The sequence below is a fragment of the Mustela nivalis genome, assembly GCF_964662115.1.
Source record: "Mustela nivalis genome assembly, chromosome: 2".
Lineage (NCBI taxonomy): Eukaryota > Metazoa > Chordata > Mammalia > Carnivora > Mustelidae > Mustela > Mustela nivalis.
Window position 1 is genome coordinate 101,023,495 of NC_139021.1, and position 23,443 is coordinate 101,046,937.

The 23,443-nt window shown below is 39.5% G+C and overlaps 1 protein-coding gene and 1 long non-coding RNA gene across 2 annotated transcripts in view; one reads left to right on the forward strand and one right to left on the reverse strand.

Annotated features, from left to right (window-relative positions):
• LOC309859750 overlaps window positions 1-23,443 on the forward strand; it is a 154,362-nt gene that overhangs the window by 113,741 nt on the left and 17,178 nt on the right. The window lies entirely within an intron of this gene.
• LOC309859720 (microtubule-associated protein 10-like) lies at window positions 6,084-10,791 on the reverse strand. Its single transcript, XM_082720776.1, is given in 7 exon segments — window positions 6,084-7,650; window positions 7,654-8,276; window positions 8,279-8,456; window positions 8,458-8,628; window positions 8,630-9,235; window positions 9,237-9,255; window positions 9,257-10,791. Coding segments are annotated over 7 exon segments (2,745 nt in total). The 5' UTR covers window positions 9,934-10,791; the 3' UTR covers window positions 6,084-7,179.

Below are 23,443 nucleotides of genomic sequence, written 5' to 3' on the forward strand. Positions count from 1 at the left end.
GGAAGAGGAAGGAGAAGGAGAGAAAAAGCAGGAGAGGAAAGGAGGAAAAGAAAGACTAGAAACAAGCTAAAAAATTAAGAGATATCTGTATCCAAGGTAATTACTAAAGTAGTTACTAAGTAATTACTAAGTAGTTACTAAGTAATTACTAAATAGTTACTAAAAAATTAAAATTTATAACAGCTTTCTGGCAGTTAATTTGAACTTTTGGATGATACAAAATGTTCTTTAAGAAGACTTGCCCTGGTATTAATATTTATTCTAAAGCTGTATATTCAAGAATGTGGAAAAGTAAGCAATGGAAATGTAGAGTGCTTCAGAGCATGGATGAGACAATTTTGGCTTGAGGAAAAATGTAAAGGTTGGTATTACCAATAAGCTGACCCGTCTGGAAAAAGTCTGCATGTTACCAGATTTGGGGAAATAATGATGGCCAATATATCTTCATAGGTGTCAGGGATTCTGCTAATCATTAATATTTCCTCATTTAATCCTTATAATCTTATAAATATCATTGATTTCTCCATTGTACAGATGTGAAAACTGAGTCCTTGAGGGACCGGCCTAAGGTTATAGCAGGGGTGTGGACTCTAACAGATTGGCCTGCCCCTGGTCCTAAACATAATGCCTTTCCTGTGACACAGAGGATGAAATTCCCACATCTCTGAATGAGTTAATTCTTTGGTTAGTGGTTTCAGTGTAAATGTTCTAGAATCCAGACATACAATTTGGGTTCTGTGTTTCCCATTTGACACATGAAGTAGCATTTTCAAATGGAAATAATCTTATAGTGGGTGAGGGACCAGCAAACTCCATTTCTTGGGGCCATGTTCCTTTTCTGTAATATGAAGGAGCTGAATTAAATGATTCATAAAATCATTTCTAGTTCCAAATTTCCTTGAATTCAAGTTTTCTTTTCTGGCAATAACTGGCTAACACTCTCAGCTGCTTTTTAATACCACACCTGGATTCCTTTAGAGTATAATCATAGTCTCCGCATAAGGATGAGTTCCTCCTTGTGGATGCAGAAAAGCATACACCTGGTTTAGTAAAAACAACTGAATTAGAAGATAAAAACAGAAGACACCAAAATAATAGGGAGGTCTGAAATACAGCACAGGTTTATAAAGTTCAAAATTAAACTTTATCTATTTATAGGTTCTTGCTATCCACTCTGACTCTGGAAATGATATAAATAATGAAGGAATATTAACTTCCTAATATTTATACTAAGGGCCTTTCAGTTTTTCTATGGCAATGAGAAAGGTTATGGATATGGAAAACAACCTCAGCTTCCTTGTCTATATTAATGCTTACTCATAGGATTCTTCTGAAGATGATGTCAGATTCTGGAAGCTCCTCATCAGCTGTAAAGTGCTTATCAGAGTCAGGAAGTATTAGTGTTAATGACAATGGAGACCACATAACCAAAATACTTTAAAAAAATCTATTTCCAGTGAAAAGCTAGACCATGATTTTAGTAAAATCCTACCTCTAGCACTGGTTCTGAGAGATTGACAGAATAAGCTCATGCTGTGATCAGTGATACAGCAAGAGAGTACCATGAAATCATATATTCCAGAAAAGGAGCATTGGAACGGAAGGAAGTTCCATCTGAAAATAGGTCTGTCCTCTTAAATACTTGGCTTTTGGCTATTACAGAGAATATCCAGGTTAGAGAGTACTTTGCTAATGAGAAGCCAATGTTCATATTTCAGACCTTCTTTTTGGAAGATTAGAAATATTTTTCCCTCGTGTTAACAAATACAGTCCCAAAGTTTTTGGAAATATTCATAAGAATTTTGGATATGTAAGCAATCATTAATCATTTATTGTCAAATCTTCTGACAATAGTTTCCTCCATAGCTAAAGCAATCCATTCATTGTTTTTTATGTCATTCTGAGTCCAGAATTCAGTCCCAATTCAGTCTACAGGATTGACATCGAAATCACAAGCATGAAATACAGTACTCCACACAGTTGTTGGATGTAAGCCCTGAAATTGAAGAGTTACCCTTAATAAATCAAAAGGAAAAACTTCAAGCTTTCCAGGACAGAAGAGATAAGTAAAGGAGAAATTTTTGGATAGAAAGGAGCAGCTTTCGAAGAGCCCTCATATCTTCTTTGTCTTTCAGTATGTAGACCCTGGGAGTATACTGCTCATCTGTTAGGATTTTAGCTCAGTTAGGAGTACAGCCCAATCCATTTCCTATTACTCTTGAGCTCAACTAAAAGATCCTTCAAGCATGGATTGCATGGAGCACTGGGTGTGGTGCAAAAATAATGAATACTGTTATGCTGGAAAAATAAAAAAATTAAAAAAAGAACTATATTAAAACCAAGAAAGAAACAAAAAAGGAAGAAAACTGATAATATTCTTAGTCGTCAAGCTTACAAGTATGGGTTTCTGATCCTACAGTAACTTAGCTACTGACTCAGACCTGTTCCAACCCACATTCTTTCTTTATGGTATATGACCTCAGCTGTTAACTTGTCTTAAACTTGGCTGATCTCCTACCCTGGTCTGTTCCCAAACACACACAAATATTCTTTACTAAAACCTGAATCTTTTGATTCCTGTTGCCATGGATCCCCCTATTCGGTTCCAATATCTGATCTGAAAGCTGTCTCATCTCTTCCCAACTCATTCTCAAAGTTTCTGGTTCTTTCATTATGACTGATTTTTCACAGCTCCTTCCCCACTCACTGCATCACTTCCAAGGTGTATAAAGGGGCAAATATTTTTCTGCGTCTACTATAGAAAGACTTGAAATATCCAGAAAGAAAAATTTTAAAACAAATTTTAAAGACGTTTTTAACGCAACCTCCTATAGTCCAAGGCACATAGGTTTGCTTTATTATTTTAAAAAAATTTGTCCTTACTTATGCCCTGGCTCAATTCCCTTTATTAATGAATGGAAAGGAAAATTTGCATCCCCTTCTCCCTCCAAACCCTTCTCTCACCACTGCCTAATACTCTGTACAAAGCTAGATGCTCCCCTGCTTAATATTCTGAGAAGGGCTCCTTCTTCTGTGTGGTTTTGTGGCTCTGCCCTCTGTCCTAAACAGTCTTCTTCCCTGGCCAGAAGTTTTGTCTTGCTTTATCTCCATGCTTTATCTGTTTGCCTTGTTGTGCCATGGAAAATTTGTTCAAATCTTTTGAAGAGTTGATTTCCTGAGATTTTAATTAAAAATATAGGGCCCCCTAGGACAGAAATACAGATACCATGGTATAGTCTCTGTAGTTCTAAATTTCCTCAACACTCACACGCATATTCACTGTCCATTTGCTAGGTAAATTTGGTTCAATCTTCAAACCAATCCTATAGTGAAGAAATAGTCTCCAAGAATTCATATAACATGACCAAGGATGAAAATTACCATTCGTCCATCTCCAAAGGCCAGGATTAAAGTGTTAGTGGTCTCCCCAGTAAAACTGAAAAAGATGTTTTAAAAACATTTTGGTGTCAGGGCACCTGGGTGGCTCAGTGGGTTAAGTGCCTGCCTTCTGCTTGGGTCATGATCTCAGGGTCCTGGGATCGAGCCCCACATCAGGCTCTCTGCTCGGCAAAGAGCCTGCTTCCTCCTCTCTCACTCTGCCTGCCTCTGCCTACTTGTGATCTCTGTCAAATAAATAAATAAAATCTTAAAAACAAAAACAAAAATAAAAACATTTTGGTGTCAAAAAGCAAAAATACTAGTTTTCTCTTTGATCCCAACAACTTTTCTAGTAGATAAACCTTTAGCTGGGCTCCAGCTTCTCACATCCTCAGTTCTGCTCTGCCCCCAAGTTGCCCACGACCTGCTTCTATTTCTAAGTCGACTTCGTTTGAAGTATATTTGAGGTTCTTCAGAAAACAAACCCTATCTTCTCATTTCTCCAGCAGCTCCCACCCTGGACAAGGCTGATGGGTAGGTTTCTAATACATTTTTCATCAACCTTATTCCACCAGCATTTTATCTTCCAGAAATTCTTCAAATGGTCCTGTCCTCCAGCAGCATCTGCCTTGTTCTCCAGGGCTACTAAGGTTTCATTCTTATTTTTACATCAGTGATTTCATTGGGGTTTTGGAAGGAAAGACCAAAACCTTCCCTTAATACACAATTTTGTAGCAAAGACTTCAATTTTGTAGCAAAGACTTCTACCTGAATTTTCTATTTTTTTTCTAGAGTTAATACACATTATTAGCATAACAGATAAGTATTTGAAAAACAAGAAAGTAATTATATTCCTATGGCTAGGCACTCCAACCTAATGATGCTCTTCCTGAAATCTGTTATTTCCTAGAATGACAGATAAATTTCTGGAGAAAAATAGCAAAAATGCCTTGGTCTTTGACTAAGCATGTTTTCCTTGCATTGTTTTAGGTTAAAAATGAGAAGGATCCAGCAAATATTGGCACGTAAATTATCATTCTGCACAATTCCAGTTATCCTAATACCAATAAAAGTGTAAGTAGCCTAAGAGATGGCTATACCTCTAGGCCCAAGGACAGTTTATGATTGGACAAATGTAAATATTGTTTATCTTGTTTATATTTTGCTTTGTTATGAAATTCCTTTGCCTTTCTAACCATGGTGTGTTTTTTGTTTATTTATGATCTTTAACTCTATGTTTGCAGAAAATAAAAGCTTGGTTCCCAAATAATTCTGTGACAAATGCACTGCCTTTATATGCAGAAAATAAAAATTAATTGAGATGGGAAGGGGTGGCTCTCTACAGAAAGCCAGAAGCCCAAGGCAGAAAGTTCAGTATCATTGTTCCTTGTATCTGAAGCTATGGGCAGTATACCTATGACCGAGGGAAAAACCAACATATTGTATGCATCCGCAGAGCCCTCTCAGAATCTGTGTATGTGTCACAGCTCAAAGGACTTGTCACTGTTGACAGCTGCCTCCTAAGGTCCTAACATTTTGTGGCACACTGCTTCTTAGATCCTCTCCCATTCAGTTTTTCCCACAGCAGCTCAGCTATCTATGCTATTCAGAAAAGCTGAATTGCAGTAGCTTAGTTTTACAAACAATTAAATAACAGGTCTCCCTTATTTAAGAGCCTGAAATACTATTTCATGTTTCAATGATTTTAAGTAATTCAGGGTACAGAGAACATTTCAGGAATAGTATCTATTATGATATTCTTAAAAAACTAAGCTTCTAGGTTGTAGAATTAGAACAGGAAGTAGAGTTTGAAGATATATTGAAAATAAAAAGTACTAAATGCATGAAAAGAAGTATTTTTCACTAGAATTAAGCTATTAATACTAACACCACAATTCTAGAAATAAATACCATTGGAGCGACTTGAAGAGAATCTTATTTACCTACTTAGTTTTGTAATCTAAAGTACATTAATGCTTTAGTCTTTGTTGTACCCCAGACATACTGAATTAATCATTTTTCTCATCTATTCTCATCACAGGCAATGACTTACTCCTAATCAAATAAAAGCTGATTTTTAAGGAATTATTTCTCTAATGTTTCTGACATTATTGCTTATATTTTTCTCTTCCATAGTAGTGAAAAATTGCTAACAATTTACACACCAAGCTGATATTTAGCTATAACACCTAGCATTAAATTACTTTGATTTTCTGAGATGATACACTAGATGCTTTATATTAACTGGAAAATTAAGATCATAGCCATTAGCCATTAAGAAGCACTTCATATTTCAAAACATTTACTGGTATAATTTCTGTGCCTTCAGGAAATTATTTCAATAATTTCTAATATTCAAACTGCCATGACCACGTATTGGTGCTCAACTGTAAATTAAAATACTCTTTTGTTTCGATTGCTTAGGTCTTTATTATTATGCTTGGGATTTAAAGCTCCCTACGATCGGGGACTTTTCTTACTCAACAAATATCCTTTCTACCACTCTACCATCCTAATCAAGATATTTTCTCAGTCCCATGAGTACATTATGTTCATTCTCATATTTCTTTCATGCATATTGTTTCTCAAAATATAGTATCCTCATCTTTTACCACCTTTCTAAATTTTACTATCATTCAAAGAATAATACCTGCATTGTTATTTGATTACTTACAAAGGAAGGAAAATTAGGGCCTCACTCCATATATCTAAAAAGATCAGATATATTAAAAGTATAAAAATTAAAATATAATACATAAAAATTACATGTAAATAGTTGAACACAATAAGGTCTAAGTACAAAACCAATGAAAGAAATTATAAAGAAATGATCACTAGATAAAAACAAACTTTGCATACCTTAAAAATAACTATGGAACAACCTGAAATGACAACAATAGACTGAATTTCTATATAAGAAACTGGAAGACACCTTTCTTAGCTTCCTTTCCCAAATACTGTTTATAGACACCAAAACAAAAATATTGTAGTCAAATAACCATGTTTCCAATAAGGATTTTCTGCTGCTTATTCTTAGAATTTTTGCTTGTTTGACTGCTTAATTCTATTGGCTCCCATCAGGTTATTTTAAATGTGTGGCCTTCATTAATTTGTTCAACACATGCTTTTATCACACCCCAACCAAGGCCAGACTGTGCTAGCTACCAGGAACATATACTGGTGGGCAAAACAGATACAGTCCCTTCCTTCGCAAAACTTAAGAAGATAAACATTAATCAAGTGATCACACAAACTGCATTAAAAAAAAAAAGTAGAGCACATGATGACATATAAAAAGGACTTTACCTATTGGGGTATGTGATGTGTATATATCAAAGATTTCCCTAAAGAATTCATATATGTGTAAAACAGTAAGCTCTACCTACAGGGGCTGTATGTTAAACATTTTTGTACCTTTGTGCATTTCACACAGTAAGTTCTTCGATATTTGTCAAATGATTTATTCCCGTTAGAATCTGAGATTATCCTTATTAACTAGGCTTCATTTTTAATGGTGTGCCTGAAGTCTGCTTTAGGATGACTGATTTTTTCAGAGTTTAGAAAGATACTTTTATTCTTCTAAGATTAAACAACTTCAATCTCACCTAGGTTATAAGGTAATTTCATGATTAATATTGTTCAACTTAATAAATACTATCTAGACATCAAAATAACATATTTCTTTAAAAATTACCCATGTAATTTATGTACTAAAATAATGTAAAAAATTATTTAAAATTGTTTCACTAACGGTACACATAGGTTATACAAAAATAAAATGTTTTTTAAAAGCACGTATTTTCACACTGTATAGCCTGGAAGTTTATTCATCACTAATTCGCAAATATCCTTGCATTGCTTGTAAATACTTAGTGAGGCAACTTCATCGTCTTTGTCAAAGTGATCTGGTGCACTGCTGTCCAGGACATTAAGTTCCAGGTGCGACAAGTTAGATGGCAGATAAGAACTCACTTGTGATGTCCGAGGTGACTGGCTTTTTTCTGAAGACTTGCAACCAGTTCTTGTTTTAAGCTTAGTAGGGATGTCCTGACCCCTCTTTAGAACTTCAGTATTATGCATACTGTTTCGATCTATCTGGTTTTCTTTCTCCTCAGTCCAATGTGATGAAGATAAATCACTGGTAGAGATACTAGACATTTCCTCCAAACTTTTATCTTTAATCTTTGAAATATGAGATCTTTTACATGCGTATACTGGCGACCCAGCTGAAAAAGGCAGGCTAAGAACAGAACTCTTTTCACTGCTGTTTTTTCATTTGGACAGTATTGCTTCACTAGATTTACTTGTATATTGATTATGTTTTGGATTTTCTGACCCGGGACTGCTATCATGAGTTTGTAAAATTCTGCTAGTTTCCTCAGAGGTAGAGAAATCTTCAGAAGAGCAAGGGCTGGTAAAGTCATCGGAATACCTGAGTTCTGAGATGCTTTCAGAGCAACTATTTTTACATGGTTTATCTTCACCGACATCATCATTAAGAATGTCATCATCAGTGGTTTTGACCTGTTTATCTTCCATTTCTTTATCTACTACAGTTCTGTCAATAACTGCAACTTGTTGGAAAACACATGGACTTTGGACTTTCATTTCTACTTTTCCTTCCAAAATACTTGCATGCATAAACCCTTGTGGAACAGTGGAATTTGCAGGCCTTACAATTTCTTCCAATAAACCATTATCTATTCTATGTTCACCACAATCTACAGTTTTTTCAGTTGCACATTTCAGTTTAGTTTCTTTAGTTGTGCTAGGGTCATCAAAAACTCCACTGATTTGCTTTGAGGTATCACTGTTTTCAGCAAAAGATGCATCTAAACCCAAACACTCGTCTTTTGGAAGTTGGCGTGGCTTCTGATGTTGTTCTGCAAAGCTTAATATTTAACTTTGGATGAAGGAATTCTGAGTTTTGCACCCAACATTTGTGCTTGCATTTTTCTATACTGCTTTCTTCTTTCATGTACTACCAACATATCAGGATTTGTCTGCTTTAAATGTAGTTTAAGTGTATCTGTTAAACTGTAAAGCAGCTTCCCCCTTGGGACTCTTCTGGGGGGGGTCTCCACTGTTCTTTTCAAAATGTTTACCTTTTTTGAGATATTCGACTTGGTTCTTTTTATACTGAAGATTCACTGACTTTTCATTTCCCTCCACAGGAAGCTTATCCTTATATTCAGATTTACATGTGCATTTGGCAGAAGATTCTGGTGACTTCTTATCCTCAGTTCTATATATATAACCAGGCTAAGTGAGGATGTATTTGAGTAGGGCCTGCCACAGGTTGGTTATATAACACGGACAACTCAACCAACAAGGCATTTAACAAAGGCAGCTGCCTTATTGTATTAATTCTATTTTGTTCAGTTTGAACATGATCTAAAGTTTGGTCACGTGCTCCTGCATCCTGAACGTGTGGAGGATTTATGGGCACTGGAGGATTTTCATGTTCCCCAGAATTAGTACGTTTCAGAAAATCAGTATGTTTGGGGGCAGTTGCACGGTTTTCCTCCACACAAATACCATCCGGTTCCTCAGGTACATTTATCTGAGGCTTAATGGTGATTGTACCCTGCACAGGGGGCATCTTTTCTTGGGTCAAATGAGTGTAATACAGAGGAGGGGGGCAAAATGTGTTTGTTTCGATGTCTAACTCTGTGACTTCCTGATTTGGGGGGCTAACGCTCCTCACATCACTGGAATTTAAGTTGGTTTTGCCATGCTTCACAGAAACCGTGTCACCAGAATTGGTCTTACTGGGGAAAGCTCCTTCCTCCAAACCCTTCTGTGCTTTTGGGATTTTTAAAACCACGAGAAAACTGTCGGCATGTCTTGTTCTTGGCTTCTGAGCGTGGCTGCTGGTTTTTCCTGCGGGATCTGGGAACCGATCTCTCTGTGCTTCACCCCACCTCCGGTAGAAGCGACCGGCCTCTCAAGATGCCCCAACAAGCTGCTTCCTAAATCGGTTAAGTGGTAGCCCAGGGCAATGTCCCCAATCCGCTCCCCAACTTGGTTATGCAGAGGGAAACTCCCTCGATGGCCGTGGGAGCAGCCGAGGGCGGCCTGCCCCAGGACCTTGTGGGCGGCGGCAGCCAGAGAGATGCTGCAAGCACCGAGGAGCTGCGGGGCGGGCGTGGGACGCCCGGGTGTGTGGGGGCGGGGGACAGCAGCAGCAGCAGCAAGGTGTAAAGCAGGGTCCAAAGAAGCTGGCTGCTGCAGGGTGGCGGGGTGCAGGCGGAAGAGACAGGACTTGCCGCGACCGAAGCTGACCAGGCCGGGTCGGGGCTCCGGGACTGGGGCTCCGGGGCCTTCCCGAGGGTAAACCAGCAGCGTGGGGAAGTCCAGCAGGCAGAAGGCCACGGCGGGGCACAAGTCGCGCGATGGCCGTGGTGGGGATGCCCCCTCCCCCTCCTCCTCGGCCTCCTCTTGCTCCTCCTCCACCTCGGCCAGGGGCGGCGGCAGCAGCAGCCCTACTTCTAGACACACGCAGTCCACGAGCAGCTCCAGCGAGAAGAGCCGCTCAGAGAACAACGCAGCCATTGCTGTTGCCCCTGGAGACGCGGCCACTCGCCGTGGAAGGCGGAGCCGAAGCTTGGTTCTCGCGAGACACAGGGAGCCCACAGCGCTCGTGCCTGCTCTTTCGCGAGACTTAAGCCCGTACCCTCCCCCTGCCCCGCGCGGGTCTAAACTGCGGCGGCTCTGGGACTTATCGCTGCGCGACGGGTGCTTTTGCTTTCCAGGTTTCAGTGTAAACACAATTACAGGTCATACCGAGGCATGGTAATGTGGTGGCAAGAAATCAGACTTCTTCTTCCTTTGTTTTGTCCGCGTTTTTACCCGTGCCGATCCCCTGCAGTTTTGAGGTCAGGTCCAGTCCGAGGAAAACGGAAAGTCAATGCGGACTCCCCTTGCGGAGCCGAGGGCGGCAGCGAGCAGTTAACTCCCGGGGGGCTTCCTGGCTGCCGCCCACCCAAACGACGGGGACGCTGCTTGCAAGCGGCGCGCAGCCTCTGTCCGGGTAAATTATGGGGCACGGCGGCTGTGGTCCCACTTGCATTGAGTAGCCCCCGGTATGGGATTAACGATAACGACTCCGTGTAACGAAACGGGTACCTATGCACGTGCACACACAGCCGGGGGAGGAGATCTGAGGGCGCTCCTGCAGGTGTTCGGGGACACACACCGCTCTCCGCGAGTGGCCCGCGGACTGGAACGAAGGCTGCTGACACAGAGAGTTTTGAGCGACGTGTAAGGACTGTGTTCGCCTAAGCTGCTCCGAAGGAGGACGTGTGCGCCCGTCACGTGTTCAGACACGTAGTTACAGGAATACAAAGGACGGATTCTTCTAAGAACACACTGAATTCGGAGCACCCTGCTGGGATGCGGTCCTGGGGGTCAGGTGAGGGAGGGCTGTGGCTTGAACTTGGTCAGGGTCAGTGGAGAGGAGAAATGGGTGACAGAAGAGGCATTTGTGAGAGGAGAATTTAGAATTTGGTGACTAGGAGTGAGAAGTTATGGGTAAAATTTTTTTTCTGCTCCTGAAGGGGGGAAAAAAATGAGGCATAGATTTGATTTTTTTTAAAAGTTACTTTGTTGAATAGCAGTGGTGATAATGGACATCCCTGCCGTGTTCCTGACCTTAGTGGAAAAGCTTTCAGTTTTTCTCCATTGAGAATGATATTTGCGGTGGGTTTTTCATAGATGGCTTTGATGATATTGAGGTATGTGCCCTCTATCCCTACACTTTGAAGAGTTTTGATCAGGAAGGGATGCTGTACTTTGTCAAATGCTTTTTCAGCATCTATTGAAAGTATCATATGGTTCTTGTTCTTTCTTTTATTGATGTGTTGTATCACATTGACTGATTTGCGGATGTTGAACCAACCTTGCAGCCCTGGAATAAATCCCACTTGGTCGTGGTGAATAATCTTTTTAATGTACTGTTGAATCCTATTGGCTAGTATTTTGTTGAGTATTTTCGCATCTGTGTTCATCAAGGATATCGGTCTATAGCTCTCTTTTTTGGTGGGATCCTTGTCTGGTTTTGGGATCAAGGTGATGCTGGCTTCATAAAATGAGTTTGGAAGTTTTCCTTCCATTTCTATTTTTTGGATGCAACATGGAGGCTTAAGTGGGTAGGAGAAGAATAAATGAAACAAGATGGGATTGGGAGGGAGACAAACCATAAGTGACTCTTAATCTCACAAAACAAACTGAGGGTTGCTGGGGGGAGGGGGTTTGGGAGAAGGGGGTGGGATTATGGACATTGGGGAGGGTATGTGCTTTGGTGAGTGCTGTGAAGTGTGTAAACCTGGTGATTCACAGACCTGTACCCCTGGGGATAAAAATATATATTTATAAAAAATAAAAAGTTTAAAAAAAAAAAGTTACTTTGGGTTTTGGGGATTGTAGAGTTTGAGGTTCCTGCCAGACATGATGTGAATATGTTTAATTTTAGACAGCCTTATCATTTATAGTTAAATTACATTACATCAAAGCTCAGAAGAACATTGTGAAGCTCGAGGGAAATTCAGAATTGGAGGGATTTGATGCTTTAGTGTGAAGACTGAGGGAGGTTTCATTGCAGTAAAAAAAAAAAAAATAGAATATACTACTCTTGGCCTTAAGAATCGTACTAGCTACTTGCAGAGGAAACGTTTGTCAAGTGACATGCTTCATGGACGGACGGCACAGAGCAGTACAAAGCAATATATTCACAAGTGGAGAGCAATGAGGTAGAGTCCATATGTGCATCCAGTAAATCATTTAGGTAGGGTTAATAATGTGGAATATTAGCATTTGTGTGTCTCCCTGCATATACATACAGGGAAACCTTCTTCTATAAGGACATTGCTTCCGGAATTTGTTAAGTGTCTACAGAGGGACTATATTCCTTGCCCAGATACGCTATATGGTTTGTATTCCAGTATATGAATAATGTTTTATAACTTTAAATAGTGCTAAAATTAACAAGTAGAAGTTTTGCTATGGAAATTAAAAAGTTTCAGTGTCCATAGGTCATACATGGAGAAATAGCAGAGTGCCATGGCAGAGGGCCCAAATTCCGTAGGCCAATGACTGTCTCAAATCCTGGCTCTATGACCATATACTAGTTTCTCAACAATCATTTTCCTCATTCAAAAATAATGAGGTATTTATAGTCTCTTACCTTATAAAAACACTATTAATATAACATTATTATTATAATAATATACATAGTATACTATATTTGTACTATGTAATGTAGTATACTATATTTACATAGCCTGGCAACTTGCTAAAATAAATACCATTTTACTTATTACTTACCATATAGACTTTTTAGTTTTAAATCACTAAGCTATGAGTTAGAGTAAATAGCTTATCTGACATGAGCCTATTGTTCTCAATATGTAAAAGTTTATATGCTCTGTACTTTACCTTTCATGTGTTAGCCAACTTTTTTTGTTACAGGAGAAGGCAGGAAGAAGATAGAAACTATGGATTAATGCACATTAACACTTTAAGATAAAAATCTGCTATGCAATGTTAAGGAGTTTGAAGTTTACTGTGGGGGTGGCATGAATTAAGATGTTGGCAATGGCGTGGAGAGAAAACACACTCAAGAAATAGGAGAGCGATTTAATGGGACTGACTGACTGGGTGTGAGGTGTGCGGGAACAGAAGGTGAAACACAGGTTTCTACTTTAGGCAATTAGATTGATGGGTCAGATACAGAGAAGCAGGATTTTTTGTAATTGCTGTTAAAGAAGGAACTGGGAGAAGCCAGAAGAGAAAACTATGAATCTCATTATCTGATATGTTGAGTGTGATATCCATCCAGGTGGAAGGTAGAAGTTAAATTTATGAATCTGCAACCTTGAGAGATCTAGGCTGGAAATACAGATTTACAAGACACCAAGATGGTGATGGTAACCTAATTTGTTCATAGAAGGCATAAATTATAAATATGGCACTGAGATTTTTTTTTTTTTTTATGTGAGTTATCTCGGGACTCTGCAGACTGTAGGAATTTTGGCTTGATTTCTAAGGAATTAGGATGAGATACGATGCTAACATCCTTTTCTGGGGCAATAACTTTAGGGTGAAAAGAGACAAAGTTGGAATCATTAACTAAAGAAAGGCATGATGAGACTAATAATTTTGAGAGGAAATAGTCCCTAGATTAATGAAACTGATTGAACTGTGAGTCTGGCTCTCTAAAGTACATTGTATCATAAGGGCTGTAGACCCCAGGGACAGATCCCGCAGATGGGATGGGTTAGCAGGAATTGTAACAAAATGGCAATAGTAGAATTAAGTAAGAGCTGCATTGAATTTTGGGTGGCTGGTCTACTTTGGCACAGAAATGCAAACGCTCCTGCAGGAGCGTGGTGAGGCTGGCAGAAAACCACTTAGATGTCATGGCTCCAACCTGGTTTACTCAGCTTTGGAAAATGAAAGTTAGCTAAGGTGCTACTGAGGGATGTAAAATGGACATTGAATTTTATGGGCCAAACAAATCCCACGTAGGAGGAATCTGTTACTCAGGGACCATGAAAATGCCCAAGACTTAGTCTAGAAACACCAAATACTAATTCCAAGCCCCATTAGTAAAGGCATTCTGCTATCTGCAGACTTCTGGATTAGTCCAGATTAGCTCCAAAATTAGATATAACCACCTGTAATTGATGTGGGCTGAGAGGGCTGAAGATGATTGCCAGAAGGAAGGTCTAATGCTGAGTAATGAGACAGGCTACATGGAGCTAACTAGGGGGAAATCTACAAAAGGCTTAGACCTAACCTTGGGCTTATGGTGAAAAAATTGAAGCTTTCCCATTAAGATCAGGAACAAAGCGAGGGTGTCCCCTTTTACCACTGCTTTTTTTTTTTTAAATTTCTTTTCAGCACAACAGTATTCATTGTTTTTGTACCACACACAGTGCTCCATGAAATCCATGCCCTCTCTAATACCCACCACCTGGTGCCCCCAACCTCCCACCCCCTCACCCCTTCAAAATTCTCAGATTGTTTTTCAGAGTCCATAGTCTCTCATGGTTCACCTCCCCTTCCAATTTCCCTCAACTCCCTTCTCCTCTCCATCTCCCCATGTCCTCCATGCTATTTGTTATGCTCCACAAATAAGTGAAACCCTATGATAACTGACTCTCTCTGCTTGACTTATTTCACTCAGCATAATCTCTTCCAGTCCTGTCCATGTTGCTACAAAAGTTGGGTATTCGTCCTTTCTGATGGAGGCATAATACTCCATAGTGTATATGGACCACATCTTCCTTATCCATTCGTCTGTTGAAGGGCATCTTGGTTCTTTCCACAGTTTGGCAACCGTGGCCATTGCTGCTATAAACATGGGGGTACAGATGGCCCTTCTTTTCACGACATCTGTATCTCTGGGGTAAATACCCAGTAGTGCACTTGCAGGGTCATAGGGAAGCTCTATTTTTTAATTTCTTGAGGAATCTCCTCACTGTTTTCCAAAGTGGCTGCATTAACTTGCATTCCCACCAACAGTGTAAGAGGGTTCCCCTTTCTCCACATTCTCTCCAACACATGTTGTTTCCTGTCTTGCTAATTTTGGCCATTCTAACTAGTGTAAGGTCTACCACTGCTTTTCAACATTGAACTGGAATTCCTAGCAATAAGACAATAAGAAAAGAAAAGGAAAGGAATATAAGGTATATCGATTGGCAAGGAAGAAATTAAATTGTCTTTGCCTGCAGATGACATGGTCATCTATGCAGAAAATCCAGAAGAACTGCCAAACTCTTGGAGCTAATAAAAGATGATAGCAACATTGCAGGTTATCAAGTTAATATACACAAGTCAGTAACTTCTCCATATACCAGCAATGAATTTGAAATTTGGAATTTGAAATTAAAAACGTAATACCATTTATTTTGGAACCTCCCCCAAATGAAATATTTGGGTATAAATGTAACAAAATATGGGTAATATCTAAAACCTTGAGTGTCCCACAGGGCTAATAAGGTCAAAACAAGCAGGAAAATTTAAAGCTTGTTTTTCCGAGAACTGTTTCTCCCTAATCAGCTATTGTATCTCCTCTGACCCCACTGGCACATCCACTAGCTCTCTCTGCAGAAACCTGGACTCAGTGTCAACTGATAAGGCCCAGCTTATGAACAGGCAAGACCGTGCATTCCTTACCCGAGCTAACAAACCCAAGACCCCATCCAGCTTACACCAGTTCTCACAGCATGCCGCATCTTGTCCTAAGCTAACTTCCTGACATCAGGGGCTGAATTTTGCCTTCTTCTGGTGTGAAGTCTCCACCCCAAAGTGAACTGGGGCGCATGTTCCGTATATGTTCCATGCTCCATCTTTCTTCATGAAGAGTTGTTTTCCCGCCCATTTCATCAATATGTATATAGTCTCAACCTTGTTCTCTCTGCCTTCGGAGCGGTGAGTTTGAGACTCATTTGGCTGCCTCTCTTTCCTGCTGCCCACCCAATGTCTCAGTGATCGTATTTGCTGTTCTGTTATAGATTTATACTGAGGAAAACTAGAAAACTCTGACAAGATCAGAGAAAAACTAAATAAATAGAGTCATGTCTATGGACAGGAAGACTCAATATTGTCAAAATGTCCTTTATTCCTGACTTGACTATAGAGTCAACGCTGAGCTAATCCAAATCCCAGCAAGTGACTTTTGTGGTTATTAACAAACTGGTTCAGAACTCTAGACTGAGAGGCAGAAGGCCCAAAATAGCCAACACAGTATTGATGAGCAGAGTTGGAGAACTGACATTACTATCTTCAAGTCTTACTATAAAGTAAATAAGACTTTATTTACCCTATAGTAAATAAGACAGTGTGGCATTTGTGAAAGCACAGACAAATAAATCAATGGGACATAAGAAAGCCCAGCAATAGACCCATGTAACTATCATCGGCTGATTTTTGACAAAGGAGCAAAGGTAATAGGAAAAAAGCAAAGGCAGTCTATTCAACAAATGCTGCTCAAGTAGCTGGACACCTACACTGGAAAAAAAAAAAAACACAACTTTCACAAAAATCAATTCAAAATGGATCACAGTCTTAAATGCAAGACATAAAACTCCTCGAAGATAACATAGGAGAAAATCTAGATGACCTTGGGTTTAATAAACACTTTTTAGATACAACTCCAAGTGCATGATCTGTGAAAAAAATAAGCTAGATTTTGTTAAAATTAAAAGTGTTTTGTGGCGCCTGGGTGCCTCAGTGGGTTAAGCCTCTGCCTTCAGCTCAGGTCATGATCTCAGGGTCCTGAGATCAAGCCCCACATTGGGCTCTCTGCTCAGAAGGGAGTCTGCTTCCTCCTCTCTCTGCCTGCCTCTCTGCCTACTTGTGATCTCTCTCTGTCAAATAAATAGATAAAATCTTAAAAAAGAAAAAAAAGAAAAAAATGTTTTGCTCTGTGAAAGACACTGTTAAGAGAATTAAAAGAAAAGCCAAACCCTGGGAGAAAATATTTTCAGAAGACCTATTTGATGAAGACCTGTTTCTCAAAATATGTGAAGAATACTTAAAGTGCAACAATAAGAAAACAATTGACCCAAATTTTGGCCCCCTAAAATGGGCCAAAGACCTGAAAAGACACCTCACCAAAGATGATATGTGAATGGAGAATAAGCATGTAAAAGGATGCTCCAGGGGTGCCTGGGTGGCTCAGTGGGTTAAGCCTTTGCCTTCGGCTCAGGTCATGATCTCAGGGTCCTGGGATCGAGCCCCGCATCGGGCTCTCTACTCAGCAGGGAGTCTGATTCCCTTTCTCTCTCTCTCTCTCTCTGTCTCTCTGCCTACTTGTGATCTCTCTCTCTGTCAAATAAATAAATAAAATTTTAAAGTAATAATAAAAATTAAGAAAAAATTTAATAAGGATGCTCCAAAAACTGTATCATCAAGAAGATGCAAAGGAAAGCAACAGAGTGATACCACACACGTCTATCAGAATAACCCAGATCCACAAAACTGACCAAATGCTGATGAGGGTGTGAGTAGTAGGATTCTCATTCATTGCAGTGGGAATGCAACATGATACCACCACTTGGGAAGACAGTTTGTTAATATCTTAAAAATGTAAACCTATTCTTACTATACAATCCAGCAATCACCATCCTTGGTATTTATTTACCCAAAAGAATTGAAAACTTAACAGCTACACAGAAGCCTGCTCATAGATGCTTATAGCAGATATTTCATAATTGCCCAGTGACAGTCAAGCAATCAAGATATCTTTTGGTAGGTGAGCAGAAAATTAACTGTGGTACTTCCAAACAATGGTACCTTATTCAGTGCTAAAAATAAAATAAATAAAATAAAATGTGGGCTATGAAATCGTGAAAAGACATGGAGGAAAACTACCTTGATATATTCTGTTAGTGGTCAAGATGACTTGCTTTTAATCCTCAGAATGTGTGTAAGGTTTGAATGTGGATCTCTTTTTCTTTCTTTCTGGTCTTGTCATTCCCTTCCCCTCCTAAGTTTCTGGATAGGGGAATCATAGCTTTTTCTATTATGCTGTCATTAAATCCAAGACAGGGTTAGGATCAGAACCATGAATTCCACTGTGAACTTGTCCCAAGGCTCTGCACTGAATCTTCAATTTTTATTTTAAACTTGCCAGAACTTGATACTGGAAATCCCTTCTCTTAAGCTGGCCAAAGAGAAAGACTGAGGGCTGGGTGGGAGGGAAGGGAAGGCATGGGGGTTGGAGTGTAAGCAAGCAAAAGTAGTACTAGTGATTAAAGGGGAAGAGGGACCTAAAAGACCAATTGGATAAATCTCTTCCAGAAAGAAATTAAGGGAAATCACGCAGCATCTTAAGGCTTTGAAGGCATGAGTTCATTAATAAGCTCAGTGTTGCTGAAGATTGATAGAATGGTTTAGTGAGAGCTCTGTGATGGTCCTTGGCAGTTAGAAACTTGGCCTAGAGGAATCGACATAGGCTTTGAAGTCTAAGGGTCCTGATTCCAATAGCAGCTTCTTCATTTCATAACTGTATAACTCTGGGACAAGTTCACCAACTCTGGGAAGTTTGCACCCAGAATTTCCCGTAGATTCTCAAACTGTGGCATGCACATTCAAAACCAGACTTGGGCCCAGACAATTCTGATGCACATGTGTCTGCAGAAGCATCTGAAGAAAGTATGTTTGTATAATTTACTTTAACATGAACATGAGCTACGCTGCTATAACAATGTCTTTGTTAAACATTTAATTTTTAAGTATTCAATACAGCTCTGATTTTTACTCAACAATGTTTCTGGCAGCCATAACTCCACCTATGATTTTCTTCCAACACTCTGAATAGATACTAAGTCAATCGTGTTTAACAAATGGTTTTTATCAGAATTAACAGGAGAGCCTTACCAAACACAAGTTTTTAGGCATCATACTGAAAGATTTAGTGGTTTAATGTCTGTACCTTAAAAAAATATATTTCTGTAAAAACAAGCAAAAATGGTAAAATGCTAATGAAAGATTTTTTAAAAGAATATATAGAATAAATTTAATATTCATGATATTGTTAGTTTTGTTATGAAAATACATATTTAAATGTTATTAAGAAATCTATATAAACCCCATCAAAAGTGTCCTATTCCTCCTAACACTTGGTGTGTGTGTATGAGGAAGATGAAACAAGAATGATAACAAGGTATGGTTTTTCAGTCTCTATGTCAATGTATACCTGACAACTCAGAGTCTAATGCTTGAGAAACTGGCATGTATGTTTACTAAGTTTGTAGTGATGACCTTCTGAATTATTACGAAAATCTGGCTCTATGTGGCTGCATGGTCAAGCAAAATCGTTAATAATGTGTAATTCTGGATTATTAAAGAGTGAAATCAAGATCTTTCTCTTTGGAAGAGCAAAATCCTGGGGGTTAAAGAAGTCTCGTAAAATACTAGTACCTAATTATATGACCAGGAATTAACTTCTTAATGGACAGACATGGAAGGAGAAGTGAGCTTGTTTCAAGTAAAGGAAATTTGGGATAAAGATTATAAAACATATGTAATGAACACAAGAAGCCATTACTTCCTGTTATGCACTGTTTCCATACCCTCTGTTGTTTCGGTTTCTCATTTATAACCTCCATATTTCCTACAGTACGTTCAACATTATCTTTTCTACCTCTGTTTTTTCAAATTGTGTTTTGATAACTGCAGTGATTTTATTCTTTTTTTTTTCAGTTATTTCCTGTGATATAACATGGTTCATAATACAACTTCTGGTGGTCTTATTTCTTTTAGAATGTCTTATCTCTTTAAGAATGTCTTATTTACCTATTTTATGTTCCTGCACACCCAAAGCCATTATTTCATTGTTATTTTATAGTAAAAACTAGTGACAACATTTAGACATTACATGACAACATTTTTCAGGTGAATTACCACTTGCTTATCCTGTCTTCTCCTGTTTCCTATAATAACTTCAAATATATCTTGTGATTGCTGTTGTTGTTGCTGCTGCTGCTGTTGTTGTTGTTGTTATTATTATTATTATTATTATTATTGTTAATTTTAATTCCTGAGTACTAACGGAGGTGAGTTTTTTATTATTATTATTGTTAATTTTAATTCCTGAGTACTAACGGAGGTGAGTTTTTCCTGATCCAGTCTTTCCCATGGGGTGAACAGAGAACCGTACTCCAAACTGGCAAGAATATTTCTTAACAAGGGCACTGCATCCTATCCTCAATCTTTACTATTCTTCAACTGAGAGAAGTCCTTTTAGTTTTTTCAAGTATAAAGTCTTTTTCATTTTCTATTACTTCACAGATGGACTGACTACAGCTTTCCAACACAGCCCATGTCTGCGAGTCCTCCTTCTACCCCATCCCTCTGCTCCTCAGAAAGCAAGCCAGTACAGAGAACTACCACCACCATGAAAGTCCTTCCTGCTGTTCTAAGAGATCAGGTTTGACAGTGTGAGGTTCCACCTTTGGAAGTAGCAGCTCTGAAATCTGCAGCTCGGCACACACCTCCAGCGGGTATTTCACTGCTATTAGCAACCCTTCCCCTTGTTGTGTCATTTAACTTTCTTCTTGTCCTTTCAAAAGTGGGGTTTGATTTACATCTGTTAGTTGTTCTTGTATTCCTTTCCTGTTTATGTTTCCATCTTCAGACCTGAGGTCCATTTACTTCTCCTTGAAATACATTCTTCTCTTGGCCTCCAGAATATCATATTCTCTCAACTTTAGTCCATCCTCACAGATTCCTACAACTGTCCTCACCACTCAGTCCCCCTCATTTTCATCACTTCTAAACCCCTAAACCTGGTGGGGCCCCAGGATTCAGCCAAAAGATCATGTCTCTCCTTTATTTATACTCACAAGCAAGAAGATCTCATACAGTTCCCATGACTCTGAACATCTTCACACTGCTGGTGTCCACACTTACATACTGTTACACATAGTTTAACCACTGAAAGACTAAAAATTTTCTGAAAGAATATATAACTAAAAACTAATAGATGCAAAAGAGTATAATTTTTAAAAAATCCAGAATGAGCTGTGAAATGAATAAAACAAGAAAGAAGACATGGTACATAAAGAAAAGAAATAGCATGACTGCAGGCTTAAGTCCAGTTATACCAGTAAACATAAATGGACTAACTAATCTAAATAAGAAATTTTAAATGTCAGACTAGATTTAGCAAACAACTACTGCTTTCAGTTTATAAGAGACACACTTTAAATTTAAGAGCACAGTAAGGCTGACCGTAAAGAATAGAAAATAATATACCATGAAAATGCAAAAGAATGCTGCTGTAACAATGCTAATACCAAAATCAGCCTTAAAGGCAAAAGTATTACTGCATATATGGAGACAGGCACTGCATAATGGTTGAAGAGTCCATTAAAAAATGGGATGTAACAATCCTAAATTTCCATTTGCTGAATTAATACAGCCTCAAGAAATATCACAGTTGGGAGATTTGAAAACACCTTTCTTAGTATCTGACAGGACATCAGACAAAAGACAATCAGAATACAAAAGACCTGAAAAAATACCAGTGCAGGGGGCGCCTGGGTGGCACAGTGGGTTAAAGCCTCTGCCTTCAGCTCAAGTCATGATCCCAGGGTCCTGGGATCAAGCCCCACATTGAGCTCTCTGCTCGGCAGGGAGCCTGCTCCCTCCCCTCTCTCTGCCTGCCTCTCTGCCTACTTGTGATCTCTGTCTGTCAAATAAATAAATAGAATCTTAAAAAAAATACCAGTACAGAACATTATACAAAACAATTACAGACTATACCTCCTTCTCAAGTGTGCATGGAACTTTTATGTATTGACAAATTTCAAGCAACTGAAATTATTTCAAGAAACTGAAATTCTCTGTATTAAGTTAGAACTCAAGAACTGAAGGATAACTAGAAAAAAATGATTTTAGAAGCAACTCACTTCTCAACAGCCCATGGGTCACAGAAGAAATCCTGAAGGTTTGGGGGGTGGGGAACCTAAAAGAAATGCCCATGGCAGGCCTGCAGCTCTGCCCCGGCCGGGGTCCACACAGCTGTGACTGTGAACCTGCCAATGGTAAATTAGCTGTTAGGAGTTGCTGCAAAATATGCACTAAGGGAAGGGGGGGAAAAAGGAATTTTTAAAAACAGCGTTGTATTGTTTTGTGGCTACTACACCCAAATATGTGGTAGAAGAGAATATGGCATAAGTCCTAAAGAAGGTGAGGAATTTTTTTTAAAGATTTTATGTGTTTGAGAGAGAGAGAGAGAGAGCACACACGCACAAGCAGTGAGAGTGGCAGAGGAAGAGGGAGAAGCAGGCTCCCTGTAGATGCGGTGCTCAATCCCAGGACCCTGAGATCATGACCCATGCACCCCTATGGGTGATGATTTAGTGTCCTTGTCTAGAAAATTACAATACTGGAGGTAGAGCAAGACTCTATGACTGAGGATTTTGCCTAAGAGAGGGAGTGTGCAAAGGAGAGAACATGAGTAGGGAGGCAATGTCCAAAAAGAGACTTTGGAAGCTGTCTTTTGGAAAAGTCATTTTGAGCTTGCTAATCAGCTCTTGTTAAAATGTGATGCTTAACCCACTGGAGACTGATGATGGGTCCCTAGCCTGCCGAACCCATTTTTTGGGTAGATCAACTTGGAATCTACCACGGTCAAGGTGAAAACGGCTTTTTACAATAAAACCCTACAAGAAAGGCTTTGTTGGTAGCTCTCCAAAGCCTGGAGTCACAGAGGTTTTTCCTAGCTGCCTGCTCTGTTGTAGCCTTCAGCTCTGCCAAGCAGATGCTGTGACTATGATATGTCGGAAGCCAGCCCTGTGGTGCTGTGAGCTATGTAAACACCGTGGATCCTGGCAGAACCATCCAGGTCATTACCATGGGGCTAGCTCTGATGCAAGGACCTGCACACAACCCAGACCACAGAAGCAAACTGTATTCTGACCTGAGGATTCCTGTGGAAGGTACAAGGTGGTGGGTCAGTGAATCAAAACTCAATTTTAACTTCCTCTCGAGGCTATCTCACTACTGTTGACTTTCCAAGAATGAGCAAAAATAAGTTTATCTGTGCCACCTCCTTCCTGGCACTCACACCTTAGCAAAGCAGACTATTGAATGCAGCTATCCTCAAAAAGGGATGGTCTCAACTCTATTTAATGGGTATGATTAGGAAAAAGGATATGCATGTGTGGGAGCAGTGGTAGTAGATGCACTTATTTTGAAAATTCTGAAAATTCAAGATCTCACCCTGAACACTCCCCTGGACATGACATATCTCTTTCTCCTGTCAGCTACTCCAGGCCAAGAGGATGGCCAAAGAACAGTTTCAAGGATTAGAATTAATTCTGTTTAAACTGTGTAAAAATGTTTTTCTTTTAAAGGGCTTTGGTCTCCCTTTCACTCAGACCCCCGAGATGAAATTCTGGTGGAGAGTAGAGATAACTGGAAAAACATGAAGTTACAGTTACCAATAAGATACACAGATTTTGGGGCACCTGGGTGGCTCAGTTGTTAAGAGTCTGCCTTCAGCTCAGGTTGGGTTCTCTGCTCTGCAGGAAGCATGATTCCCCCTCTC